The sequence below is a fragment of the Podarcis muralis genome, chromosome 7 (genome assembly GCF_964188315.1).
Source record: "Podarcis muralis chromosome 7, rPodMur119.hap1.1, whole genome shotgun sequence".
Classification (NCBI taxonomy): Eukaryota; Metazoa; Chordata; class Lepidosauria; order Squamata; family Lacertidae; genus Podarcis; species Podarcis muralis.
Genome location: NC_135661.1, coordinates 19,130,109 through 19,156,279, shown reverse-complemented (window position 1 = coordinate 19,156,279; position 26,171 = coordinate 19,130,109). Strand labels below are relative to the sequence as shown.

The window sequence follows — 26,171 nt, the reverse complement described above, 5'->3', positions numbered from 1 at the left end:
CGAGCCTTTATATCTCCAAAAACGGCCTGGTGACTCTCCCCAGGAGAGCCCACCTCTCTGATGAGAGTGCAAATAATTTAAACAGCCAGGCACTGTGGCACCATTGAATGGCCTTGGATTGCACAAACTGCAAGGAAATCTCGAGAAAAGAGTGATTTGTGAGCCGATTTAGCCTTCTTTCTCTCAAAAAAGGTCTGAGCCGCTGCTCCCAGTTCAGAATCTGGGGGAAGGGAATTTCATCTCCTCTCAGAGCGGTGTATCCAATGAACAATAAATTTTGAGGTGCTGAGAGACTCACCTGGTTAAGTGACCTAATGATTAGAATACTAGCTATCTAGTATAGAAGTCCTAGTCATCCTATCACATTGATTTCCTCAAGTTGGAGAAGGGAATGCGCATCATCTGGAGATGGAACATTCTCTGTTGTGGTTGGAATTTACATCCTTCATTAAATCCAGGGTAGTAAACGTGGTACCTCTGGGTGCCATCTTGTGGAAGATTAACGACACAGCAAGAGTAGCACGTAAAGGATTTGTTTGCACAATTGGATGGTTATGCATATCCCACCCTTCAAGGTAAAAACGGCAACAAAAGGTCACATAGAGAAGACTAAAATCAACAACTAAAAATACAACACAACAAACAAGCAGAACAAAAATGTTGGGTAAAGCAACCCCTGGCTTGATGCAGGAAATCCCCAACAGATGAATTCTTAGGCTGTGCGTGAAGAACTCCAGTGATATGGGAGCCCACCACCCTGTGCTAGGGAATTGGTTCTGGGAAGGGCTATAGCTCAGTGGCTGAGCATCTGCCTTGCATGCAGGAAGTCCCAGGTACAATTCCTGGAATCTCCAGGCAGGGCTGGGAATGCCCTCTGCCTGAAAGACAGTGAAGACAATACTGGACCAATGGGCCAGCTCAGTACAAGACATCTTCATGGGTTAAGGGGAAGGCCTGTAGCACTGTGGTAGAGCATATGCTTGGCATGCAGAATGTTCCAGGTTCAATCCCTAGCAGGGCTGGGAATGTCCCCCTTCTGAAAAACTCTGGAAAGCCGTTGCCAGTCCATGTAGACAAAACAATGCTAGATGGAGCAATTGTCTGACTTTGTAAGGCAACCTCCTATGTGATTCAGATTTTTTCTAGTTATAAGACACATAACACACCTGGATATGTGGCAGCACATCTCCGGTGCTTTTGGAAAATGCTCGCATCTCGATCCTTCTTAAAAGCCCTAATGAGCGCCCACATCTCCAACTAGCCGAACCAGGAGCGAGGCGTGGAACCTAGAGCAGCAGAAAATCTATGTACAAGAGAGAGCAAGAGAGAGCTATTTTTAGCCAGCCGGCGAGTAGGGGGCGTGCGTCTCTGTGTGTACACGCATCACCCATTTCTCCGCACACAACACAATTTTATTCAGACACCTCTCTTGGCAGGCGAAAGTACAGCTGGGGGATGCTTGGGGTTTGGAGGAGCGTTTGCTAGCAGCAGGCAGCTAGAGAGCTGAGCCGGAGGCTGGGTCTCCAAAGCAATTAAAATAAACTGCAGGAGCCAAATAACACCAGCTCACAAGAGCAAATGTAATGCAACAAACCAGACCAAGAGTGGGCAAGCTCTCTCTCTCACTCACTCACTCACTCACACACACACACACACTCCAGTGCTTAGCAGTTTCTATTTCTGACATCATACTGAAAAGCAATAATGGCATTCCTCCTTGGTTTAAGAACAATTGCCCCACCCCCCAAAAAAAACTTGGGAAAGAAAAAGGCAGGAGATGTATGCACCTCAAGGGTTATTTGAATTTTCAAAGGATAGTCCCATTTCTTTTCTTTTTTTTAAATATTTTATTAAGGATTTTCTTGTTTTACAGAAGTGTAGTGCCTCGTTTTTGGTTTGTTTTTTTTTTTCATGTAACATTTTTACAAATCCATTTCATTTGTTGAGGCATTAGGGGGAGAAGAAAAAAGAAAGAGAGAAGAAAAGGGGGGGGGTGGAGAGAGGGAAGATGGATGGGGGTGGGGTCGGGTGGCGGTGTTTCTATTATGTTTAATGTGTGTAGAGTTTGGTGTCAGCGTTGTTTGTGTTGTTCACTTGTGTTCCTTTGGTGGTGAGAGAGGTTGGGGTTGGCCTAGGGTGTGATTGTTTGCTTGTGATTGGCTGTGGTGATCTTTGTTTTCGTGTGTGAGTGAGGTGGGTGGGTGTTTTGGATCAGGTTAGCCATTTCTCAGGACTGGTGCTGCCTCTTCAAGGACTTCAAATGAAGGTCAGGCAAATTCATATAGGAGAAGGCTATCATTGGTTACTAGCCACAATGGCTAGGTTTCCTCCCTCCACTGTCGGAGGCAATATGCCTCTGAATACTAGGTCACAATACTAGGTCACTGGCAGTCACAGACGGGGAGAGCTGCTTTTGTGCTCAGGTCTCGCTTATGGACTTATCATTGGGACATCTGATCAGCCGCTGGGAGAGCCGGTTGTTGGACACAATGGGCCTTTGGCCTCTTTTTGTGTTCTCACAAACTGTTTGCACTTGCCTCTACCCGGCCCTCACATTTCTGGGGGTTAGATATGAGCAGTGTTGGGTAAGTGGAAAGGAAATATCTCTTGCATGCTTTCTGAGCATCTGTTGGGATCTGCTGAGGCTAAAAGTAGGACCCATCCTCACTTATACTAGCCTGTTCTGTGTGCAGTGCAGCACAACTGCTGGCTGGCACATCTCCCTAGGCAGTGAACCTGTTGGCCTACAATGAGGTTTTAGGCTTGTTTCAGCAACTAAGCTCTTCTTGCATTCTTATGTGACTCTGTCTCAGCCAAATCACCGATCCTATTTTCCCTCTTGGGGAGATATAGGGCACTATCTTTCCAAAAATAATGAATTGAGAGTACCACTCAGCTTTCAACCTTCTCCTGCGGGTCTCTGAGAGATCCATTTTAATGGGGAGGAACCAAGAGGTCTCTCTGGCATAGTCTTCTAAATGCACACATGGAAATGATAATGCACGACTTGGGAGCAGCCTCAGCTCATTGGCACAGCCTGCGCTTTGCATACAGAATCTTCCAGTTTCAATCCCTGGCATCCTCAGCTAGAACAGGGTGGGGAGGGAGCCTGTTCCATCCCATGGGCCACTGGCCCTTCTTAACAACCTGCCAAGGGCCACGTGCCAGCAGTCTGCGAAGCGAAGGGCAGAAGTGGGTGGGACAATTGACTGCAATTTAAAAACACCACCCACCATTATTTATTTATATCCTGCCCTTCCTCCCCAAAGGAGCCCAGGGTGGCAAACGCAGCAATGACTAGAACAATTAAAAAATATCTAAATATCTAAAAAAGACGCAGGCTGGGAACGATCTCTGCTTAAAAGGCTGGTTGGAAGAGAAAGAGATTCAGCTGAGAAGGCCATAGAGAGGGTTTCTGTCTAATATTCAATGCTGATTAAGACCTTTCCAATCCCTGGGCACTGAAACTATTATAAGCCCCCACCCCACTGGAGCCAACCCCAGGGGGTCACAGGTGCTTTGGCACCCACAATAATATATTTGTGAGCGCTGCGGGCCCCCAAAGCCAATGGGCAAAGTTGAAGCCCTTTGTTGTGGGCACCCACAAACTTCAGCGTGGGATGGCACCTATGAAAGCCCCCCAATATATAATTCAAAATAAAAGCGGTACTAAACCAAAAGTTACATGTGTGCTGAAATGTGCATGCATGTGTGTCATGTGCAACACATGACAGGATCCAATTTCCTTGCATTACTTCAATTTACATTAGTAAGGGGGACACACACACAGTTTCAGTGGGTATAAGGAATAAACAAAAAACAAAAAAAATGGGGAGAGAGAGTTTGGAGTGAAGTGTAATAAGTCTAACCAAGTTCTAATTTTCCCCATGATAACTACTTTGGTGCTTTTTTAAAAAAATATCAAATTCTTTCAAAAATTTCTCATTTTTTTCATTTTGGTGTCCCAAGTGCATGCACAGCCTGCCTGCTGGGAAGAGAGATGGGAAAAAACAGAAGAAAGGTCTGGCTGCTGGATCAGGCCAAAAGCCCATCTAATCTAGTCCAGTATCCTGCTCTCAGCAGCCAACTAGATTTTCATAGGAAAACCCACAAGGAGGACCTGAGTTCAACATCAACTGTTCCCTCACCTGTGATTCCCAGCACCTGGCATTCAGAGGCATACTGCAACCAACAATGGAGGGAGAGAAACATAGCCATCGCAACTAGGTGGTGAGAAGGGTAATACAATGGAGGATGTTAGCAAAAGGCAAGACTGACTGGTCAGAACACAGCAAAGCTCTGTTGCAGGAACTACCAGCTGTGAACTCAAGTGCCTGGTTATGATTGCATATATAGTCCAAAGATGGTAAATAAAGTACATGGCTTTGAAAACCCCAACTTTTGCAGAAGCAGGGGGAATATATTGGGGAGGACGTGAGAAGAGCAAGGGTGGGGGGGCAGCCCAATGAGGACTGAGCACGCTCAGGAACAACAGGATGCTGAGCATCTGTTGGCAATTTGGAGGGGGGGGAGGAGGAAACAGAAAATCAGGAAGGGGCTCAAAATGGAAGCTCCTGAAAGGAGGTGGAACTGAGCAGAAGACCAAAACAGGACCAAGCCACACTGCAGCATTTTGTTGCAGTTAGGGATGGGCAAATCCTTACATTTCAGTTTCTCATTTTTCTGCTCTCAAGTTCACTTCTCCACATTTCCACGTCAGTTTGCAATTAAACGATGGCAAAAGCCCTCATGAAAATTCGGCAGCATTTTCATGCAAAGGTCCCCATTGTATGCCATTTCCTTTAATATATACGCAATTTTGCAACACAATCACCCTTAATACAGTGTAGTCATTGTGCTGTATCTTTTTTTCACCAATGCATGCATTTTTCTACACACTTTACCCTGCAGTAAGCATTTTCACACATATTACATGGTTGGAGAACAGCACTGCAAAATTCAGAGAAGCCTGGATTTCGAAGGATGGCTGCATTTCGATTTTCAGATTGTTCCAGAAAATGTGAATTGAGTAGATTTGCCTTTAAATGCATGTGGAATCAAATCTCTCTCTCCCCCCGCAACCCGCATCCCTCTCTGGCTAATGGGTAGGTGCAGCTCTAGCAGAAAGGGGGGCGGGGGGAAGCAACCTATTTGCTTTTGCATCACTGCAAGGCAGGCTTGAATCAAAGAGTACAGTTGGAAAGCTTTCACACCATTACTCCATGTTCTCTGGCCGGGTTGTGACTGCAGTGTCTCAGAAGAAATGGACTGTGTGTGTGTGAGGCCAGGAAAGTAGGAGGCTGGCTCAAATTGGGCTCATCCCCTGTTTTTCTTCAATTCCTTTAAAAAATATAACGGTAGATCATTCCTTGGTCCTAGATCACTGGAGTACCTGCTTCCAGCACATTCTGGAAAAGACAGCTGCATACAAACAACATTATATTCTACATTCAATGCACACTGAGATCTTGCTTATTTCTATGTAGTCCACACAGTCTGGACCTGACATATAATTTATGCCCCTGAAAAGCAGGCTAAAGTGTGCTTGAAAATATCTTAGTGAAAATATTATATGTGAGCTTCCAGACTGTCGCTGCTTTGGAGGTCAGATTTAATGACATAACAGCATCAGGGAGCACAATCAAAGACGATTTTGGAGCTCTTGCACAACAATCTCACTACCTGCCACTCTGCAAATTGAATTCTTTGGGATAATAACAGCAATGAGGAAATGCTTGGAAAAGGGGGAGCAACATTTGCTTCCCACAGTGTAATTTCACCTCCCCATAAATCAGAGGGCCCACTCCAAACGGGTGCTTTTAAACAGGTGCATTCTGCAAGGTGCAGTTGACACAATAATAGTGTGCTAATGGTGGAATTATGCTGGACCCATCCACACACCATTCAGTATTATTCTGTGATGCTACTCCAATGTTACGGCACCATCGCTGTCTGGAGGGCAACTCAGCGCAACAAAAGCAGGACAAAACAACCCAACAAACGGAACATTTTTGGTATTTAAAATTACAGGGCTTCAGCAGGAAATGTTGGGATGTGCACCAATTGGAAAACAAGCACCCTGGAATTTTTGCAAACACTACCGAAAGCCAGATCACATATAACCACCCCAACACCACCATGAGCACAAATAGTCATGAATGCACAATTGAAAAGGATGCCTGGCATGCTCTAGATTAGAATGAATGCTCAATTAATAGCCAACATCATCTAACCTCATCTCAAACTTTGTTCTAATGAATCGTGACAAATGCTCAATAAACAGATTGTCTAGAAGTGACTTGTCTCACTCCACAGCCAGCAGCATTTAGGGCTGTGGAGAGTGAAGTTTCATTCAAAGTACAGTATCAGCCAATCCGAGGCTCCAGGTTCCTCTGAGCAAATGTGACCCTATTAAGCTGGTAACATCTCCCCCCCCCCCCCAAGTCAGCCTCTTCAGCAGTATTCCCCCTCCCAGGCCCAGCAGCAGGAGTAAACTTAGTGGCTTTCCATAGCTAGTAGCTTCCAGTTCCCTTGACAGTGTTCAAAATATGCTTGTCCTCTGACCGCTCCCCTTATATGGCGTGCGCAACTTGGAGAGCCTTTGCTCTTGGGACTGCTATCCACCTGGCATGGTGCTGGTGGTGCTGATTAAAGCCTTTAGGGACAACAACAGGTGCTCTGCTTGCAACCGTATCATCATACTTCCTTGCAAGAAAGACGCTTTGCCCCATTGGGTTCTGCAACAAACGTAGGGCAATCAACACACACACACACAGCCAGAGGGCGTTATCTGCATGCTTAAAGTTGTGGCAGGGAAGAGGGGACATGGCAGAGGTGTGCAGGATTATGCAAGCTGTGGAGGGACTAGAAACCAGGGTCATCCAGCAAAGGAGAATGTTGGAAGATTCAGGGCAGATACAGGGACAGCATATAGTTAAACGATTAATTCACACCCACGAGAGGGTGTGATGGCCACCAACTTGGATGGCTTCAGAATAGGGTGAAGGGGGCATTGGGGTTAGCCCTGAGCCAGCTCCCACCTGCCTGCCTTCTTTCTTGCAAGCTGACCAAGGGGTGGCCCGGGCTGACACCTTCCTCAGGCTCAGTGTTGTAGAACTCAGCAGGGCAGAGGATGGAGACAAAACAAGAATTAGCCTCACAGGGTTGTTGTGAGGATAAAATAGAGGGAGAAGTGTGTGTGCCACCTTGGAATAAAAAGTTGGGGGTCAATGTTCTCCTGGATCTAGGAATACTTGGCATTGCTAAATGCTGAAATCTCAAACCGACCGCTCTTCCAGCGCCCCAGTTCTGCCCTCCTTCTCTGCCGCTGCTACTTCACGGCCTTCTGCTCCCCAAACCGTTCTCTTAATCTCCGCATTAGAGATGTTATGGCACATTTGTACAATTACTCTCTAACGTGCTCTGGCAATCATGCTAGGCTCTGTTCTGGCTAATCAGAGCTGCTATTTGCTCCCTTACGGGAAATGCCGCCAGGGGCATAACTCATTAAGAGTGCCAGCAGAGGCTGGACACTTTGCTTAGGAGGAGGAAAAACAGGGGTCAGGAGACAGAGGGAGTGGGTGGCTGGGGGGGGGGGGAATTGCACCAAGAGAAAGGGACTCCTCAGAGTCAAACCAGTTTTTCAATGCACCTTAAAGAATATGCAATTGATCTGTGTGTTGATCACATGCAAATGGAGTTTGGTGATCATTGTACACAACCTGGCACTCCAGGAACTGCTTTGTGCGACGTTCTCACACACCTTACCCTGCTCTATTCTAGCCACGCCAGCAGCCACTGTGGAGAACCCCATCGGAGGAGCACCCCATCTTGGAAAACCACTGCTGCTGCCAGAAACACACAGCTAGAGGCTGCAATAGGTACATCACAACTGGACCAGGCCATTGGCCCCACGTAAGGGGAGATTAGCTCTGCCCTTTCCTCCCTTTCTCAATATTCATTCATTAGACTTAGACTACGAACCTTTCCTGGACAGGACTTGCATGCCTTGTTCTACACTGCTTCGCTGTCTGCCCCTTGGCTTGTAAGCAATCATTTATAGCAATAGTGGGGGAGCTCTTTCAGCTCTAAGGCCATGTTACCTTCTGGGCAACCTTCCAAGAGCCACGTGGCCCTAGATGGGCAGGTCCAGAGGCAAAGGTTGGTGGAGTAACGAATGTGAATTTTACCTTGGTATGGTGGTAATAATAATAATAACACTGGGCAACAATTTTTTACTTTTTGAATGTTGTCTAGATTTTTACAACTGATTTAGGGTATTTTTGCACTGCTGAATCAGGAAATGGCATCCGTTTCTCTCCATCAGGTCAGGTTTTTGTGCTATGTTGATTTGAAAAAAATAAGATCTTGTGACAAAATCGATTACATTTTTGTGGCATTATCAGCTGATTTTTGACAACACATATCATCCTAAATATGTTTTTAAGAGAAAAAATGTTTTTCCAACAATATATATTGATTACCTGATAGAAACATCGATTACTGTAAACTGAATGGTGGGCATTGATAAAGGTAAGTACACATAAATTGCATGTTGCTTCACCATGTACACATAAAGGTAAGTACACATAAAGGTAAGTACACATAAAGGTAAGTACACATAAATTGCATGTTGCTTCAAACTTCAGGGCTTGAACTTCTGTTTCTTGGAACTCCTGGAATGCTCAGCGGCAGGGAGGTCTCTCTTCAGAGTCCAACAGTAGTCAGCCATCATGACTGCGTCCCAGCGACCCTAATACCTGGTCTCCATCTCTTTCATGTCCTGATGGAATCTCTCCCCCTGCTCGTCACTCATTGAACCCAGGTTCTCAGGAAACCGGTCCATATGTGAAAATAGGTAGTGCATCTTGATGGTCATGTTGCAGCCCAGGTTTCTGAAAGCAGTCAGCATGTTGTTGACAAGTTCTGCGTAGTTTCTGGCCTTATTGTTGCCAAGAAAGTTCTTCACTACCAGAACAAATGCCTTCCATGCTTCCAGTTCCACTTCGTTAATTGAGTTTCCGAACTCTGGATCTCTGATGAGCTGACGGATCTGAGGTCCGTCAAAGATGCCAGCTTTCAACTTCTCCATGGTCAATCCTGGAAAAGCCTGGCACAAGTAAGTGAAGCAGTCACCATCCTTGTCCAGAGCCTTGGTGAACTGCTTGATTAAGCCGAGCTTGATGTGCAGCGGTGGGAAGGGTATTCTGTCTCTGTCCACCAGAGGGTCGTTGATGACGTTCCTTTTTCTGCAAGGCACCAATTCCTCCCGCATAGGCCAGTCCTTCTTCGTGTAATGCTGAGCACGGTCCCTACTATCCCACATGCACAGAAAACATGGGAACTTGGTGAAGCCAGACTGTTGTCCCAACAAAAAGTTCACCATCTTCAGGTCAACACAAATAAACCACTTACGCTTATCATAACCAATTTTCTCCAGCACATACTTCACCCCTTCATAGTTCTCCTTCAGTGTACTCGAGTGAGCCAGGGGTTTTGATCCCCCAACTTTATGCTTTGCCGCAACAATTTATGGAAGATTTCGAGGTTTTATGACTTCAAACTGATCCCTTTTCAACATAATCACCCAGAACTATCGGACCTGAATACTTCTTGTCATTAAAATAATCATTTCCAATCAAAACAATTATTCGACATGGCATTTTACCCCCACCAACTTCTTCTAAAATGCTCCACACAAGCGTACATGTGAACAAAAACGTAAAAAAATGACATGTGGCTATAGCTCAAAAACTTGACCTGATTGAGCAAAACCAATGTGATTTTTGGATTCAGCGCATCAGATTTGTCCTAAATCAGCTGAAAAAACGCAGACAACAAATTTGTTGTTGACCAATGTAATAATAATAATAATAATAATAATAATAATAATAATAATAATAATAATAATATTTTATTTTTTGTACCCCGCCCATCTGGCTGGGTTTCCCCAGCCGCTCTGGGCGGCTTCCACAAAGACCAAAAATAAACTAAGATGTCACACATTAAAAACTTCCCTGAACAGGGCTGCCTTAAGATGTCTTCTGAATGTCAGGTAGTTGTTTATCTCTTTGACATCTGATGGGAGGGTGTTCCACAGGGCGGGCGCCACTACCGAGAAGGCCCTCTGCCTGGTTCCCTGTAGCTTTGCTTCTTGCAATGAGAGAACCGCCAGAAGGCCCTCGGCACTGGACCTCAGCGTCCGGGCAGAACGATGGGGGTGGAGATGCTCCTTCAGGTATACTGGGCCGAGGCCGTTTAGGGCTTTAAAGGTCAACACCAACACTTTGAATTGTGCTCGGAAACGTGCTGGGAGCCAATGTAGGTCTTTCAAGACCGGTGTTATGTGGTCTCGGCGGCCGCCGCTGGTTCCTGCACACACACACTCTCTGTCCTTCTTCCAGGCAAGCAAGAAGCATGATCAGAGTTCAAGGGCACATTCCAGACAGGCAAAAACATGCAAGGAGGATGTGGAGGAGGGCTGGTTGTCTGGGGACAGTCACAAGGCCTAAGGTTTCCCACCCTTGCCTTACTGCTAAGATACGTTTTGTTCTGTTTTTCAGAAGTGACCACACCAGATAAAACTTTGCAATCCGGAGCAAAGTGCTTAATGCTGAAATGTACTTTGGTGGAAAAAGTCCAGAAGGGAAATAATTACAAATTGGAAGGAAAGGATCTCTTTTTGCTATCTTTCTCATTTCCCTGCAGCTGTAGCTATTTCTTCACTCCATTCTTTGAAATGTATGGGTGTTTTTTGTTTGTTTGTTTTTTAAAAAACCCTCTTTGTCCTAAAAAGAGCCTTTAGAAGCAGCGAGAGTGCTTCCACTCACTTATTTCCACGTCGCCAGAATGTCGTGGGGGTCATACTTTATGAAGCAAATAATGCAATCCTAGAGACGTCTGCTCAGATGTAAACTCCCATTGAATCCAGTGGACCTTATTTCCAGGTAAGCACGCTGAGGATTGCAGCTTAACATGACAATCCAAAACACAGCTCATATATGAAGGGTTAGGGAATGGTTCTTGAACACACTATAGCATAAACTCATTGAGAGCTGCAAGGGACCCCGAGAGTCATCTAGTCCAACCCCCTGCAATGCAGGAATCTCAGCTATAGCATCCATGACAGATGGGCACCCAGCCTCTGCTTAAAAGCCTTCAAGGAAGGAGACTCCACTGCCTCTTGTAGGAGTCTGTTCCACTGTCCTGAGTCTTCTTCCTCCTGCCCAATTTACATTTGTAAGCTCCTTGGGAGCAGGGAACTGTTGCAGTCCTTTCACCTGCACCACTCTTTGCTAAAACAAAAGCCAAACACCCCCACCTCTGCCTTATTATTCATATAAATGCTTTTACAAACAACTCAGAGAGAGAGAGAGAGAGAGAGAGAGAGAGAGAGAGAGAGAGAGAGAATGTGAAGTAGGGGTGACATTTTTGAATGAACAAAATGGGCTTTTCTTCCTCGCCATTGTGACCACACAAAATAGCCATCGAAGTTGCCTTGTAGCCAGGGGGCCTCTGGGACGCAGCAGCAGGTGCTGTTGAGAAGGAAGAACCCTCCAGAAATAGGGCTCCCTCCACCTTCACTTCCATAAAAGGTTGCCAAGAGGCTCATCCCCCTGGGTCCTGAGTGCTGAGCACTTTTTCTCTAGCTGTAAAAGGGAGTGACTTCATGCCCTGTCCTCGTGCTCAACTCCTCCACCGGCAAACTCTCCTTCTCGAAGCAGTTCGAAAACACCAAGAAAATGGTGAGTCTCTTTTTACCTGGAATTTCCGCAACTTTGAATTAACTTGAATTATGCTTTCGGAACTGGGGAGTGTTTTGTGGCTCAGTGGTTAGAGCACCTGCTCTGCATGCTGGTTCAATTCCCAGCATCTTCAAATAGGGCTGGGAATGTCCTCTGACTAACAACCTGGAGAGATGCTGCCAGTCTGTGTGGACAGTACAGAGTTAGATGGACTGATGGTCTGATTCAGCTTAAGACAGCTTCCTATGTGGGTAGAGCATCAGTGGCAGAGCATCCGCATGGCATGCCAAAGGTCTCAGGTTCAACCCCTGGCATCTCCAGGTAGGACTGGGAGAGACTCCCTGCCTGAAATCCTGAAGAGCTGCTGCTCGCCAGTGTAGGCATTACTGAACTAAATGGATAGAATGTTCTGAGAGTACAAGGCAGCTTCTTCTGTTCCTAACTGGAGGTTTCCTGTTGCACTGAACAAGTGAAATGGGGATAGAGGGACATTGTCCCTCTGCCCTTTCCACAACTTGGGTTCATCCAAAGTAGTGGACTTCGCAGTACGTTTAGGAACATTAGCAAAGGATCTTTAGAGGGTTGAACAGGACCCCTTCCTTTAATGCCTTTAGATAGTACAAGTGTTAACCAAGCTCACGGAAAAGATCTCTCAATGTATATTTGACAGCCTTTGCTAAATGGAACCTCTGTGGCAGACCTCTAGATACCATCACCAGAAAACCTGAGATTATCAGAGGAGGTTATCTAGCTTTTGATTATTTGCTTTTATAGGCAAATCTCCCAAATGTAGGACTAAATAGATTTTTAAAAATTTGGTGCAGCAAAGAAACAAACAAACAAAAAAACCAACTTTTAATATATTATTCAAATGTTCTCCACAAATCAGACCAGTAACAAAAGTATTGCTGTTTTACACAGTGGGATTTTTTTTTTTGGGGGGGGCAGGGTGTATTATGCAGCAATAGGGTATTTGTGGTAGATTTATACAGGGCCAGTCATCCCCCCCCCCCCGCTTATTAGTGATACTTCCCTAATGTTTGCCGTCTGCAGGGGCAATTATTGCACTGTAGCAAACAACAAATCAAAAAATAAACTGGAATATTTGTGGCATGAAAAGTTACAGGATTTCAACAGGTCACACAGCATGATTAGAAATGCAGCACTATGTCTACCCAAAAACTTGGCAGGCACACACTGTTTTGGAAGCAAGGATAATGCATAACCACCTTGATACCATCATTACTACAAATCATTGTGAACCCACAATAAAAAGGGCATCTGGTGGGTCTCTAAATCTTCAACCATAACTAGAGTTCTCCTGTCCATTCATCCACCTCCTTCTCCAGGGTGCTAGATAATCTGTATGAGGCTCAACGAGACGAATTCATTCCCTCCAACATTTTGAGACGGCTGAAGACCACTCAGCATGCTTATTCCTTTCTGGGCTGCTTGTCTGAGAGAGTGGGGTTTTGTGTGTGTGTGTGTGTGTGTGTGTGTGTGTGTGTGTGTGTGTACTTTTTGCTTATTTTATTATTTTAATGCTTAGTGGCACAGATTTGGCACTGTTTCTGCTGGCACGGGAGCACTGTGTTTGCAATCAGAGGGATTGATAGAGGGCTTTTCACCAGTGCAGCTATTCAGGGGTGGGTGTGCATGTAGCAGCTTCATATTCAACTTCCGGGCTTCAATATTGAAGGGGGTCCAAAAACACGAGGTTGTATCTAATTAAGTGCTACTGAGAGTAGACTCATTGAAATCAATGGTCACGATCTAACTTGGGTCTGTTGATTGTCTTGCCCCTGAGAATGTGATCCCAACCAATCAGAGATCACATAGTGTAGGTGTGGGAAACCTTTAGCCCTCCAGATATTGTTGAACTACAACTCCCATCAGCTCTAGCAAGCCTAGCCAATGATTATAGGAGTGGCAGCTCAGCAACATTTGGAAGGCCAAAGGCTCCCCCCGATGGATTAAATGTGATGCGGTGCTATGTAACCAATCAGATTTGGGCATGCGATGACATCACAAAGCCGATTCAAGGTGGTAGCAATGTTGCCTGGTTGGATATCTGGCTCATTCTGAAAGGATGAGCCATTCAGCCCATTTTGCATCCCATTCTCAAATTACTGAAAGAGGACTATATTCCCACCACCACCAAAAAGGCCCACCCTCATATAAACGCCTCATTTTTGCCAGCAGTGCTTTCAAAGCATTGGGTGACTACAGTTAATGGGGAAAGTCCAATCAAAGTTCAGAACTTCAAAGTTCCCTTGATATATCAATGAAAGAGCATGCCTATTATTACTGATATCTTCCTGGATTTCTTTTTAATAAACCAAGTGCTTTCTCAAGCAGGGATCTGATATCCCAAGCACCTTTCTCTAAAGAACAATCAATCATATTTATTATAATTGTTGCAAACCACGCAGACGATGTGTTGCTGTAGCAACAATTACCTTCAGCGCTTCCCCTTCCCAAACAGTTTCTGTTTTTTCAGTCTTCAATGAAATAAAAAAACCTCATTCATGGGATGCCAGGGGTACACAGTCTCCACCTGGGAGCTGAAATCAGTGGGAGCGGCGATACCCTCAGATATATATTTTTCTACAGGAAAGTGGGGGAGAGGAGTGTTAAAGGACACAATCCTGACCCTAGTTTTAAAAAGTGGGTTGTAGGCAACATTAGTCCTGCTCAGAATAGACCTGCTGAAATTAATGGACCTTAATTAGTCATGCTCATTAATTGCAATAATCTGGGTCAGACCGACCCTGTGCCCCCAAATACTATCAGAATCACCACTCTTTGCAGTTAATGTCTAACCCACCACTGACCCCTATTCCTCTTGTTCTTCCTTGCCCCCGCCTCTCTTACAAACATATATTTATTTCACCGGCACACTCTCCCCACTTGTTCACCACAGCAACTAGTATATGGAGGCATCCTGCCCCCGACAGGATGGCAGAACACAGCCTGTATATTCACTATAACTTTAAAGCACATTCGAAACACATTCTGTCCTCCAAAGAATTCTGGGCATTGTAAGTTCACCCCTCCGAGTGTCGCAATTTCCCAGAAACCCCCTTAACAAACTACAGTGCCCAGAATTCTTTGAGGGAAAGAATTATGCCCTTGGGTTCTCGATCAGTTGCTTAGAGCATGGTGCTGAGAACATCAAGGTCGCAGGTTCCATCCCCATATGGGACAACGGCATATTCCTGCATTGCAGGGGGGGGGGGTGGGACTTGATAATGCTCCAGGTCCCTTCCAACTCTATGATTCTACGAAAGCACGTGCTCTGAATGTGCTTAAAAGGCTTAGTGTGTACACAGCCTATGTGGCTAGCAGCCACTGTTAGCCTAACCCTCTTCCAAAGCCATCCAAATTGGTGACTGCCAAGGCCTCTTGGGGGAGCAAATTCCCTAAGTTTAGCTATGTGTGCAGGGTGAAGAAATCAGTTTCCTTGGCCTGCACTTGAATCTTCCAAAACACCGCTTTACTTGATAGCTCTGAGTTCTAATGTTAGGAGTGAGGGAGAAAAACTTCAGAGAGTCTCCTCCAGGTGATGCAAGGCCAGAGAGAAAAAGGTAGCAGAGTGGTTGTGGAATTTCCTCCCTCAAGAGGCCCACCTGGCACCAACCTGATTCTTCTTCCACCCCTAGGCAGACATGTTTATTCTCCCATAAATGCCCCCAGGCCCTTTAAAAACATTTTATTTTCTTTTCTTGTTATATTTCATTTCTGCATCTACTTTTTGTAAAATGCCCTAGACGTTGTGCTTAAGGGGATGGTAAACAAACCTTGATCATATATATTGCAGAGGGTTGGACTAGATGACCCTTGGGATCCCCTTCCAACTCTAGAATTCTATTATTTTATCTCCCACCCCCCTGGCAACAGCTATGGCCAAAAGCAAGACGTATTCCAACAAAGGGCAAATTAAATTGGTACAAGGCTTCCATTAGACTAGATAAATAAATAAATTTGCAGTTATAAATTGGAAATGCCTCCAACCACCCCTTGCTCGAAAATGCTTTGCTGATACGAAAATCATTCTGGGATGGATTGAATAGCGCTCAGGATCCTGAAGCTACACAACACTGCCCTCTGGTGCTTGCTCCTAGTTTGAGCTCAAAATTAACTCTGAAAACAGGTGGCAAGCTTTTTCCTCTATTCTTCCTCCCAGAAGCAATGGTGTGTGTTCCTCTTCACAACAACCTAGTGAGGTTGGCTAAACTGGTGAATTTCATGGCTGGGTGAATAGCTGTGCCCAGGTCTTAAAAACAAACAAACAAAAAAGTCTTGTGGCAAATTAAGGAAAGACTGGTGAGTTTAATTTTGGCACAAATCACTGAGGAATATGGCCACTTCCTCAGATCACATATGGTGGAGGGCTACTGATGGTTTGTCCATGGTGAGCACAAAGGGAAATGGAGTTGTTGTTATTTTACTTCTGCAATTATTTATTAAACTTGTTAGTTGCTTTAACTTGCTCAGGGCAACCCAAAGCCAACTGATATACCAAAACAAACAAAACAAAAAAAAAAACAAAAAAACCCCACACACCAACCCCCCCCCCACATTAAAATGGAGGAGAAAATGTATATATATTAAAAACATCCCACCCACTTCTAAAAAGTGACAGATAGCTAAAGGCCAGAGGCCTGGTTATAGAGGAAGGTTTTTGCCATAGATATAGATATAGATGACGCCAGGCGAGCGTCCCTGGAGAGAGCATTCCACAAAAGGGAAGCCACCACAGAAAAGGCCCATTCCTGTGTTGCAGAAAGTACAGTGATATTTATTTGCTTAGGGAAGAGGTGAGGAAATATTTTCAGTCTGAGGCAACCTTTTCTCTTTTTTTTGGGGGGGGGGGGTGTGAGCAAATGCCAGCGTCTTGCTCTCTCTCTCTCTCTCTGTGTATGTATGTCAAGGTTTGCAAAAGTACAAAAGGGGGCGACCCTATGGGGTCAACTCTCCTGAAAGAGGCAAACAAGACATGAACATGCTCTGTGGGCATGGGATCCTGGCTGGCTGGCAGGGACAGGGCAGCACAGATCCCTGGAGGGAATGGAACGGAGTACTGTGGGAAAGGAGGTTGACCGGGGCCCCCTGAACAGGAACACTATCCAAGGCATCGTTTTGTCACCCAGGCACCAGTCGCTTAATGCCTTTCTTCACCTGCAGTCGATCGCCCTGACGCCGGAGCAGATCACCGAGTACAAGGGCATCTTTGAGATGTTCGACGAAGAGGGGAACGGCTTGGTGAAAACGGATGAGCTGGAGAGGCTCATGAGCTTGATTGGCATCAACCCCACCAAGAGAGAGCTGGCAACGATGGCAAAGGATGTGGACAAAGACAGTAAGGATTCCCCGTCTGGCCTGGCTTTTCAGAAAGAATTCTGGCCCCCAAATCTAATAGTGCTACAATTAAAGGGAGGGCTGTGGGAAGAGAGAGAGTTTGTGTTTATCAATCTATCTGGGAAGGGCGACAGCTCAGGGGTGGAGAATTTGCTCTGCATGCCAAAGGGCCCAAGTCCAATTCCTGGTGTCTCCTGGGAGCGCAGGGAGAGACAACCCTGCCGTGCTGCCAGTCAGCATCAACAATGGTGAGCTTAATGAACCAATGGCCTGACTCAGCATAAGGGAGCTCCGTATTATCTTGCTATATACATAAAAATGTAAAACGCTGTCACGCTCTGCAGTTTGCATAGCTGCTGAGAGGCAGCCACTCCAACTGCAGCACGAGGAACGGCAGGCTGGTCCAGCCAAGTCGTTTAACAGAGGGGGAGAGCCACTCTGAAACACCTCCCACTTCTGGTAAACACACTTGTGGTGAGGTTTAACGGAGGCGAAGAAGGTGCTTCACACAGCGGCTTAGCAGGCCACTCTGAAGCCCCTTCTCCTTTAAAAGGGGGTGGAGCTTGGTGCCAGCTATGGGGGGGGGGATAGGTGAGGGTATGGTGCAAAGTGGGGTTGGGGGTTGGTCAGGTGTGTGGGAAGGGCAAAGAGCTTGGCGAGTGGAGCAAACAGGGGCAATAGCATCCCTCTCTCTCTGTGTGTGTGTGTGTGTTACACATACGTTCTATTTTTCTCTTCCCCTGCCCACACACATTAGTTTGCAATTCCCAACCATTCCTCCCAGTAAAAGGAGCCTATTTATAGTGGTACCCTCAAGGCATGACTGTGTGGCAGACCAGGCAGAGGGAGGAGGCAGCCGGGTACACTTGCCCTGGACCTTGGAGGGCTAAGCCAGCCAGGGCCCCCCACTAGGGGCTTACTGGTCTTACACTGTCATGCCAATATCAAGACAAGCTCTGCACAGGCCTGGTACAAATGTCTGTGGCCCTAGGCGAAAAGGATGAGCAGAAAGCATCCCAAAGTGCAGCAAAGTCTAAAATGTCCAGAGTCTAAAATCACCAGTGGGACTTTTGCATAAGCACAGCCAACGTAAAATCTGTTTTGCATCCACTGCCCCTGGTCCTGACCACCACTGACATGTGTCCCTCGGACAGCTGTCCAGAAGGGAACGTTTTCGACCCTTGGGTTGAAAATGAACCTGCTTATAGGAATGCATTAATGGATTCCAGAAGTCCTTCCTTCCTTTTCTTCCCCTAGACAAAGGCACCTTCAACTGTGATGGGTTCCTGGTTTTGATGGGGATGTACCACGAAAAGTCAAAAAACCAGGATGAAGAGCTAAGAGCAGCTTTCAAGGTCTTTGATCAGGAGCACAAAGGCTACATTGACTGGAACACCTTGAAGTAAGTGAGCAGAAGACAGGGCAAAGGAGGGCGGGCGTTGCCAAGTCTCCCGTCCAAGTTTGCTACTCACATCCACACCGTTTAAAGCACATGGCTTTGGCCCAGAGAATCCTGGGGATTGTAGCTTAAGGGTGCTGGGAGTTGTAGCTCTGTGCAGGGTAAACTACAGTTCCCGTGTGGTTGTGGTTGTTTTGGTGGGGAAGCTGTGTGCTTTAAACATAGGGTATGTATGTGAACCCAGTCTCCGTTCTGTACAGACTAGGAAAATGCCTCAGAACATGAGATGAGTTTGCTGGATCAGTCCAGTCCGGATGCCACAAGCAGGACCTGAGCACAATGGCATTCTGTGCACCTGCCATTTCCAGGAATTGGAGGAAGAACATAGCCATCGTTCTGGTTTTGATGGGCATTCACCTCGAAGAAACCAGGATGAAGAGTTAAGAGCGGAATTCCCAGATTCGTAGGAATTGTAGTTTACCCCTCCCACAGCCTTCTCTTCCACAAATTTGTCCAGTCCTCTTTTCAAGCCACCCAGTATTCATCCTGGCCAGCAGCAATCCAATTCTGCTCATCCAAGATGACATCTGTGATGGTTGTCATGTTGGCGGCCATCACTGCCTCTTGTGGGAGTGAGTTCCATGGATTAAATATGCGCTGCATGAATCAAACAGATCTATAGCTCTTTGTGAGTGAAGGTAAAGCAGAACCTCCATGTTTAGAGGCAGCATACCAGATAGTGCACAACCACGCCTTACCATGGCCTCTGCCCTTTAGGTACGTGCTGACGAACGCTGGGGAGCCGCTGAACGAACAGGAAGCAGAACTCATGATGAAAGAAGCTGACAAAGACGGGGATGGGACCATTGACTACGAAGGTATCAGAAATGCATGGGGAGTTAGAAGGGAGGAACATCTCATAGGTACAGTCAGCCATATAGAATCATTCATAGAATCATAGAACTGTAGAGTTGGAAGGGACCCTGAAGATCATCTAGCCCAACCCCCCTGCAACACAGGAATCTGCAGCTGTCCCACATGGGGATCAAACCTGCAACCTTCGCGTTATCAGCACCATGCTCTAACCAACTGAGCCACATCAGCATCCCTATCTTTTTGTTCAAAACACACATGGCATTAATGAAATATGCACACACAATCTAACAACTGGCAAGACTTCCACAGGTCTGCCTCCTCCTCCTTCTAAATCTCTTATCACCAATGCAACATGGTCTTACTTGACCTGGGCTTTGTAGATTGCATTCATATTTTTCTCTTTAAGAATTTTGGAGTTTTAATGAACATTCCATAGCCCCTCCGTAGCTGAGTCAATGGTTCAAGACTGCTCAACCTTAATCCAGCAAACCCACGGTTCTTACACATTTTGTGCACACACACCATGCAATACTGTACATGCCTACTCAGAAGTAATGCCCATTGAGTTCAATGGGACTTAAAGCAACAGCAAAACCTCTTCCCCCCCCCACCCACGGCACACCTTGGTCTATAGAGTTCACAGAGTACAACAGGTATTTGGCTACACCCTCTGAGATACCACCATCTGACTCTACTGTCCCCGCCATTATTTTGCACGTATCCTGAACTCAATTTCCTAACCAATTTCCTAGTAGGATGTTTGACTTGAAACACAGATAAACCTAGGAAGCACCATCGCAGTTCTTCAGACTTTCCAGCAGATGGCAGTATAGTGCACCATTCTGCCATTAGTCAGTATCCATATTTGATAAATTGCAGCGTGTGCCACTTTCCCTTCTCTTAAAACAACTGTCCCTTATTTTGCTTTTACAAAATACGTGGCAAAGATCTAAAGACCGTTCTTGCATTGCAGGAGGGCATGCGGTGGTTGCTGCCCAATTGTTTGATCTCATAGGTTGTGGTATAGTGGTTAAAGCATTGGAATAGGACCTGGGGGAGACCAGGGTTCAAACCCCCATTTGGGTGACTTTGGGGCCAGTCACTGCCTCTCAGCCTAACCTGCCTCACAGGGTTGTTGTGAGGAATGAGGGGTGTGGGGGTGGGGTGGGAAACCATGTATGCAACCTTGGGCTCCTTGGAAGGAAAGGTAGGATTTACAGTGGTACCTCGGGTTACAGACGCTTCAGCTTACAGACACTTCAGGTTACAGACTCTGCTAACCCAGAAATAGTATCTCGGGTTAAGAACTTTGCTTCAGGATGAGAACAGAAATCGGGCTCCGGCAGCGCGGCGGCAGTGGGAGCCCCATTAGCTAAAGTGGTGCTTCAGGTTAAGAACAGTTTCAGGTTAAGAACGGACCTCCAGAACAAATTAAGTTCTTAACCCGAGGTACCACTGTAAATGCAATAAATAAACTGAAAACAATGCTTGGATTACTACAGAAACGTGGTTGTGGTTTTGGTTGGTACAGACACCGGCGTAGAGGTGGTATTATCTAAGAGGAGGTTCCTTACACAGTTTCCCCCAAAGACTAACTGAGCGTGTTGCCCACCCCCAAGATCATGTATGGACAAGAATGTCTGGCTCATAGGCACTCTCCAACCAAGGATGTCCCTGTACATGTTTGTTTCAGAGCAGCAAATGGAGGGGTGCTCTTTCTGCCTCTGCAAGACCTATCCAGGCTAAGGATACAGCTTGCCTGCACCCTGAACACATGGAAAGTCTCACTAATATGACCAAAATCTCTCTGGTTTGACTCCAGAGACTTTGGGTTCTCAGGGCCCATCCTTAGGGTCTGACACCCTTAAATCTCTGGGCCATTCATTCAGGACTGGCCCTGTCAAACATGCAGCCCCCTACAAGTTTGCTCGGAAGGTCATGTGTCCCCTCCCCATGGCTGAAAAAATGTTCCCCACTCCAGGAGTCGTTTGAGGCATTGACTATTTCCACATTGCCAAAGTAGAAGGAATACATTAACTCCCAAAGAGGGCATATATTAGAATAAGATACACATATGTAGAGGTGCACACTTTGCAATAACTACTATGCACAATCCATCTCACCACAGCAGGGAAGATTGTGACTGGGTCCCCCATGTGTTCTCTTTGGTCTGCTGTCCAGGTGCTCACTGTTAGTGGATGACCTCTATTTGGGTGATGTGTCAGTGGCTGCAGCTGGTTCCATTCACCCACACCTGGCTGTCGTTTTTCGGATTTCTATGCTCTAGACTAGAGAAAAAAGCAAACTATTGTCACAGAGTGGTTGGAAACAGAGGAATGGGGGGAGGAACCAGCTGAGGAAACCCCCCCCCACACACACGCACAAGGGAAGAAGGATGAGAGGTCAGAGGGAAAAGGGGGGAAAGACCGGGAAGAGAAGGTATCAGGAGCTGAAGAGGTAACAGAGCTTAGTGAGCTGGGAGAGTCCGTAGCAGAAAGAAGTCCAGAATCAGAGGCAGAAGCTGAAGCAGGAAAGTGAGGAAAGGGATGCCAAGAGGCAGAGATGAGTCAGGCTGGTGCAGAGTCACGGGTGTCTCCCCCTCCTACTGTGACAAGCCCCCTTCTTTCCTGGTCTTCCAGAACTAGAAGAGGTATGAAAAGGGCAGAGGAGAGGTTGGTTGCACCCAGGCGCAGTCTCTGATTGCTTGGGAAAAGACCTGGAGAGGAGGGGACAGCTGCGAGGAGGCGGGGACGTTCAGACTTATCAACTGGTTTTCATGGAGGAAGACCACTGGGAATGAGCTACTCTACTCATTAAGTCAAACACACAACCAAGTCTGCAGAAATAGTGTTTTTGCTAATAAATAGTTAAATCCGACTTTAAACTGTGTGATTACTTACCGGCATGTTCCTGTGACAACTATTGATTGGCAATTGAGGCAGGGTCCATGAAGGTAGGTTGCAGTCTGAGCACCTGAAGCTAGGAGGCAGAAGGAAGGGCTCACTAACAAGGCAGAAGGAAGTCAGAAGGTCTGCAAGGCTTACATCTCTCTTAAGCTGCTGACTGGCTCCTTCAGCGTCACCTGATTTCCCAGGCCACATGGACCAGGCACTGTTGGAGCAAACTTGCAGCAGGCCCCATTCACACCATACATTCAAAGCACATAAGTAGCCATTGCTTCTCCCAAAGAATTCTGGGAGTTGTCATTTGTTAAGGGTGCCAAGAGCCATTAAAACACCCCTCACAGAGTCGAGTGCTTTAGCAACCAATCCCTCTTCCCAGGGAATTCTGGGAATTGTAACTCTGAGGGGAATAGAGCTTGTCTCCTAACAATTTTCAGCACGCTTAACAAATGACAGCTCCCAAAAAATTGGGGGAAAGCCATGGCTGTTTAAAGTGAACATGGCCAAACTCTGGGAGCTAAGGGCCTGGCCGGCAGGACTCTACACAACACCCAGGCCTACCTCAAACATGGCAGAACAATGACTGGCTGGTGCTGATGGTCAGGCCAGGTCTCCATGTGAAAAGAATGGATGGTACCTATCGAGTGCAATGCTTGCTAATAAGTGGCTTAGGGGGATCGTATCTCCCTTTATGAACCTGCCCATATGCTAAGATTCTCAGGTGTGCACCCTGTCTTGGTCCCATTCACATCAGAGGCACAGTTGGTGGTGACATGAGATAGAGTGAGCCTTTTCTGTGGCTGCTCCCAGATTGTGGGGTTCTCTCCTCCCAGTTACCTCCTGTCCACCAGCAGGCTGAAGACCTATTCAGGCAGGCCTTTGAAAAGGTGCAGATGATGTTGACCAATGGACCAACCATTGGGACTACATTTATATACCAACTTTATCTCCCAAGGAGCTCAGGGGTTCTCCTCCTCCCCTTTTCATTCTCACCACAACCCTGTGAGGTAGGTTAAGAAATTTACCCAAGGTCACCCAGTGAGTTTCATGACCGAGTGGGGATTTGAAACCTGGTATCCTACAGGTCATAGCTTGGGAGAAGTGTGCTATTAATACATTGCGTGAAATAAACAAACAAGCTCCACTGAGCTCAGCAGGGCTTACGTCTCTTGTATGTGTGTTTGAAAATATACCAGAAAGTTAAGAAATGGGCAAAGGGAGGAAGGAAGAAAAACCATCAATTCCACCTTCTTTCTAATAAATATCTATGTTTGTTTTCCCCTTCTAGAGTTCGTGGCGATGATGACCGGCGAATCATTTAAATTGACCCAATAAGGCCCACTGGAAGAAATTAATTCTTGATGTCAGAGTCCTGTCCCCCCCCCCTCCACCCAAGCAACTTTCCTGCTTGCAGTGTAAATAGACAAAAGGGGCAAGCCTCACAATGTCTGTAGGTAAAATTAAAAAATATTGGTGTACAGATCTCCACATCCCTACAGCAAGAAGTCTGCAAGCAAAGAGGGGTGAGGGAAATCCAGTCCCAGTGTGTATCTACATGACAGAGTTAAAACAGGTGTAAAAGTGTAATTCGGTCGTTCTGCAAAAAGAGCCAGGCTAAGCCACTTTACCAGAGGATTCTTCTTCAGCTACAATTCCCAGAATTCTTCAGAGAAGACCCCAGAAGTCCGACAGGCATCTACCCCATACAAAGTTAGCATAGCTTTAAGGCTGTGTACTCACAATACTTTTAAAGCACATTATTTCCCCCAAAGAATCCAGTGAGCTGCAGTTAACCGTGCTGGGACTTGTAGCTATGTGAGGGGTAAACTACAGCTCTCAGGAATCTTCATGGGAAATAATGTGCTTTCAATGTGCTAGAAATACATGGTGTGTGCCCAGCTCAAGTTAAATCGCCTTGGGCAATTGAGGGCTGGAAATTGGACAGATTGCACTTGTTTAAGATTCATATTAATAAAATTTCAATGAAACCAGTTTCCGTTTTCTTTACCCCCCAAGTGTGGCTTTTTGGGTAGAATCAGTGAAAGAAACGCAGGCCTGTAAGGCCAAGAACAGATGTGGTTCAGCATTTAACCACATCTGTTCTTGGCCTTACTTGCCAGATGCAGGACAGCTTTTTAAAAGAACTAACTACACAGACAAAGTTAAGCTATGGAACTCGCTTCCACATGCGGAAGTAATAGCCAACAACTTGGGCGGCCTTAAGAGGATTGGACAAATTCTGAGGGGATAAGGTTATTAACAGCTACTAGCCATGATGGCTATTGCTCTACCTCCACATTTGGAGGCAGAAATGCTTCTGAACATCAGTTGCTGGAAACCATACAGGAGGGGAGAATGTTCTAGTGCTTGGGCCCTGCTTGCAAGTTTCCTCAGAGGCTGACCACTGTGAGAACAGGATGCTGGACTAGATGGGCCATTGGGCCTCATCCAGCAGGCTCAACTTATGACCAACATATTGAGTTCCCAAACCATAACGCACATCTTCCTCACCGTGTTCCTGTGCGAGTCACATGGCCCACACAAGATTGCAGGGCCCCCCACCTGTTTTTTTTTTGTGGGGGGGGGGGGAGGGAGCGCCTTTTTCGGGCAAGATCTCAACACCCAAAATGGCCGCCGTGCCCTCATGTGAGGAAACGGGATGTCCCATCTTCCTGGGACAACTTGTGCAGTATGCCAGTAGAAAGATTGGCTATGAGGGAGAGACAAACTGAAGCCTGATTCCATCAATATCACTTAATGTTTAGAAATGCTAAATGTCTCCACCTATGAAGATATCTTACACAGTCTTGCACCATTGTTGCTGCACTATAAGGTCTATCTGTATTGGCATTCCACCTGCTTTTGAAAGACACACCTGTTCACACAGTCTCTTTGTCCTCCTGTTTTAATTCCTGAATTGTTTTATTGTAGATTTTAATTCCAGGCATTTATATTTTATAGTCTGTGTACCCAGTGTTTCTTCTTTGGAAACTGCTCAGAAGCCTATTTTAGCATTATGTGGTATATAGATATTATTCACAGTCATCTCTGACTACAGGTCAGGCCGACAGGGCCTAGAGTCCAACACCATCTAGATAACGTAAGTTGATACATCCCTAGTTTACACTAACTGGTAACAGCAGCTCCCCACCAGAGTTAAAAACAAAACAAAAGTGGAGATGGTGGGAATTGAAATCAGGACACTGTGCACACCAACTCCCTCCTCAACAGAGTCCTGCCCAAGGTATTAAAATTCCAAACTGAGCCACTTGTTCTATGATGGCCACAGCACAGATGCAACCATCTACTTGATCTTGCTATCAACCAGCCGCAAACAACCATCTGGCAACTCTAAATTTGCATCTGCTTTGCATACAGAAAACCCCAGGTTCAATCCTGCATATCTCCAGGTAGCATTGGGAAACACTCATCTCTGAAGCCCTGGGGGTGGGGAGGTATTGCTTGGTCAGTTATAGGCCAGGTTTGGGGAACCTTTGGCCCTTCAGATACTGCTGAATTACAACTCCCATTACCCTCAGCAAGCATGGCCAATGGCCAGGAATGATGGGAATTGTAGTGAAGCAACATCTGGAAGGCCAAAGGTTCCCCTACACAAGGTATAGGCAATAGAGAGCTAGATGGACTGACTCTGTAACAGCAGCTTGTTATGTTTCGGAGAGAAATAAAAAGAGGAGGGATTAATAGCCAAGTGGTAGAGCAACTGCATGCAACCCACAATCTCCAGTTGAAAGGAACATGTAGCAGATTATAGGAAAGATCTCTCTCAGCTTCAACCCCACAGAACTGCCGCCAGTCAGAGTAAGCAATACTGGACTAGGAAACTGGCTACAGGACAGCTTAAGTCTCCCAACCAACTTCTAGCTGGAA

The 26,171-nt window shown here is 46.2% G+C and overlaps 1 protein-coding gene and 1 long non-coding RNA gene across 3 annotated transcripts; one reads left to right on the top strand and one right to left on the bottom strand.

The window, feature by feature from the left end:
• Nucleotides 1–1,191: 1,191 nt before the first annotated feature.
• LOC114602547 (uncharacterized) lies at nucleotides 1,192–24,869 on the bottom strand. The gene is made up of 3 exons (XR_013393576.1): nucleotides 24,795–24,869; nucleotides 21,504–22,359; nucleotides 1,192–1,303 (listed from the first exon to the last, which is right to left on the bottom strand). It is a non-coding gene; the product is annotated as an uncharacterized LOC114602547 (long non-coding RNA).
• CALML6 (calmodulin like 6) lies at nucleotides 10,657–24,271 on the top strand. 2 transcript variants are annotated; one of them, XM_028740915.2, is made up of 5 exons: nucleotides 10,657–10,946; nucleotides 16,932–17,106; nucleotides 18,363–18,507; nucleotides 19,282–19,382; nucleotides 23,572–24,271. In XM_028740915.2, the coding sequence occupies exons 2-5, from the start codon at nucleotides 16,983–16,985 to the stop codon at nucleotides 23,616–23,618; spliced, it is 417 nt and encodes a 138-aa protein (XP_028596748.1). In that variant the 5' UTR covers nucleotides 10,657–10,946; nucleotides 16,932–16,982; the 3' UTR covers nucleotides 23,619–24,271. The 2 variants fall into 2 exon arrangements, with proteins under 2 accessions (XP_028596748.1, XP_028596747.1); XM_028740914.2 differs by lacking the exon at nucleotides 10,657–10,946 and adding an exon at nucleotides 11,623–11,744.
• Nucleotides 24,870–26,171: the final 1,302 nt, after the last annotated feature.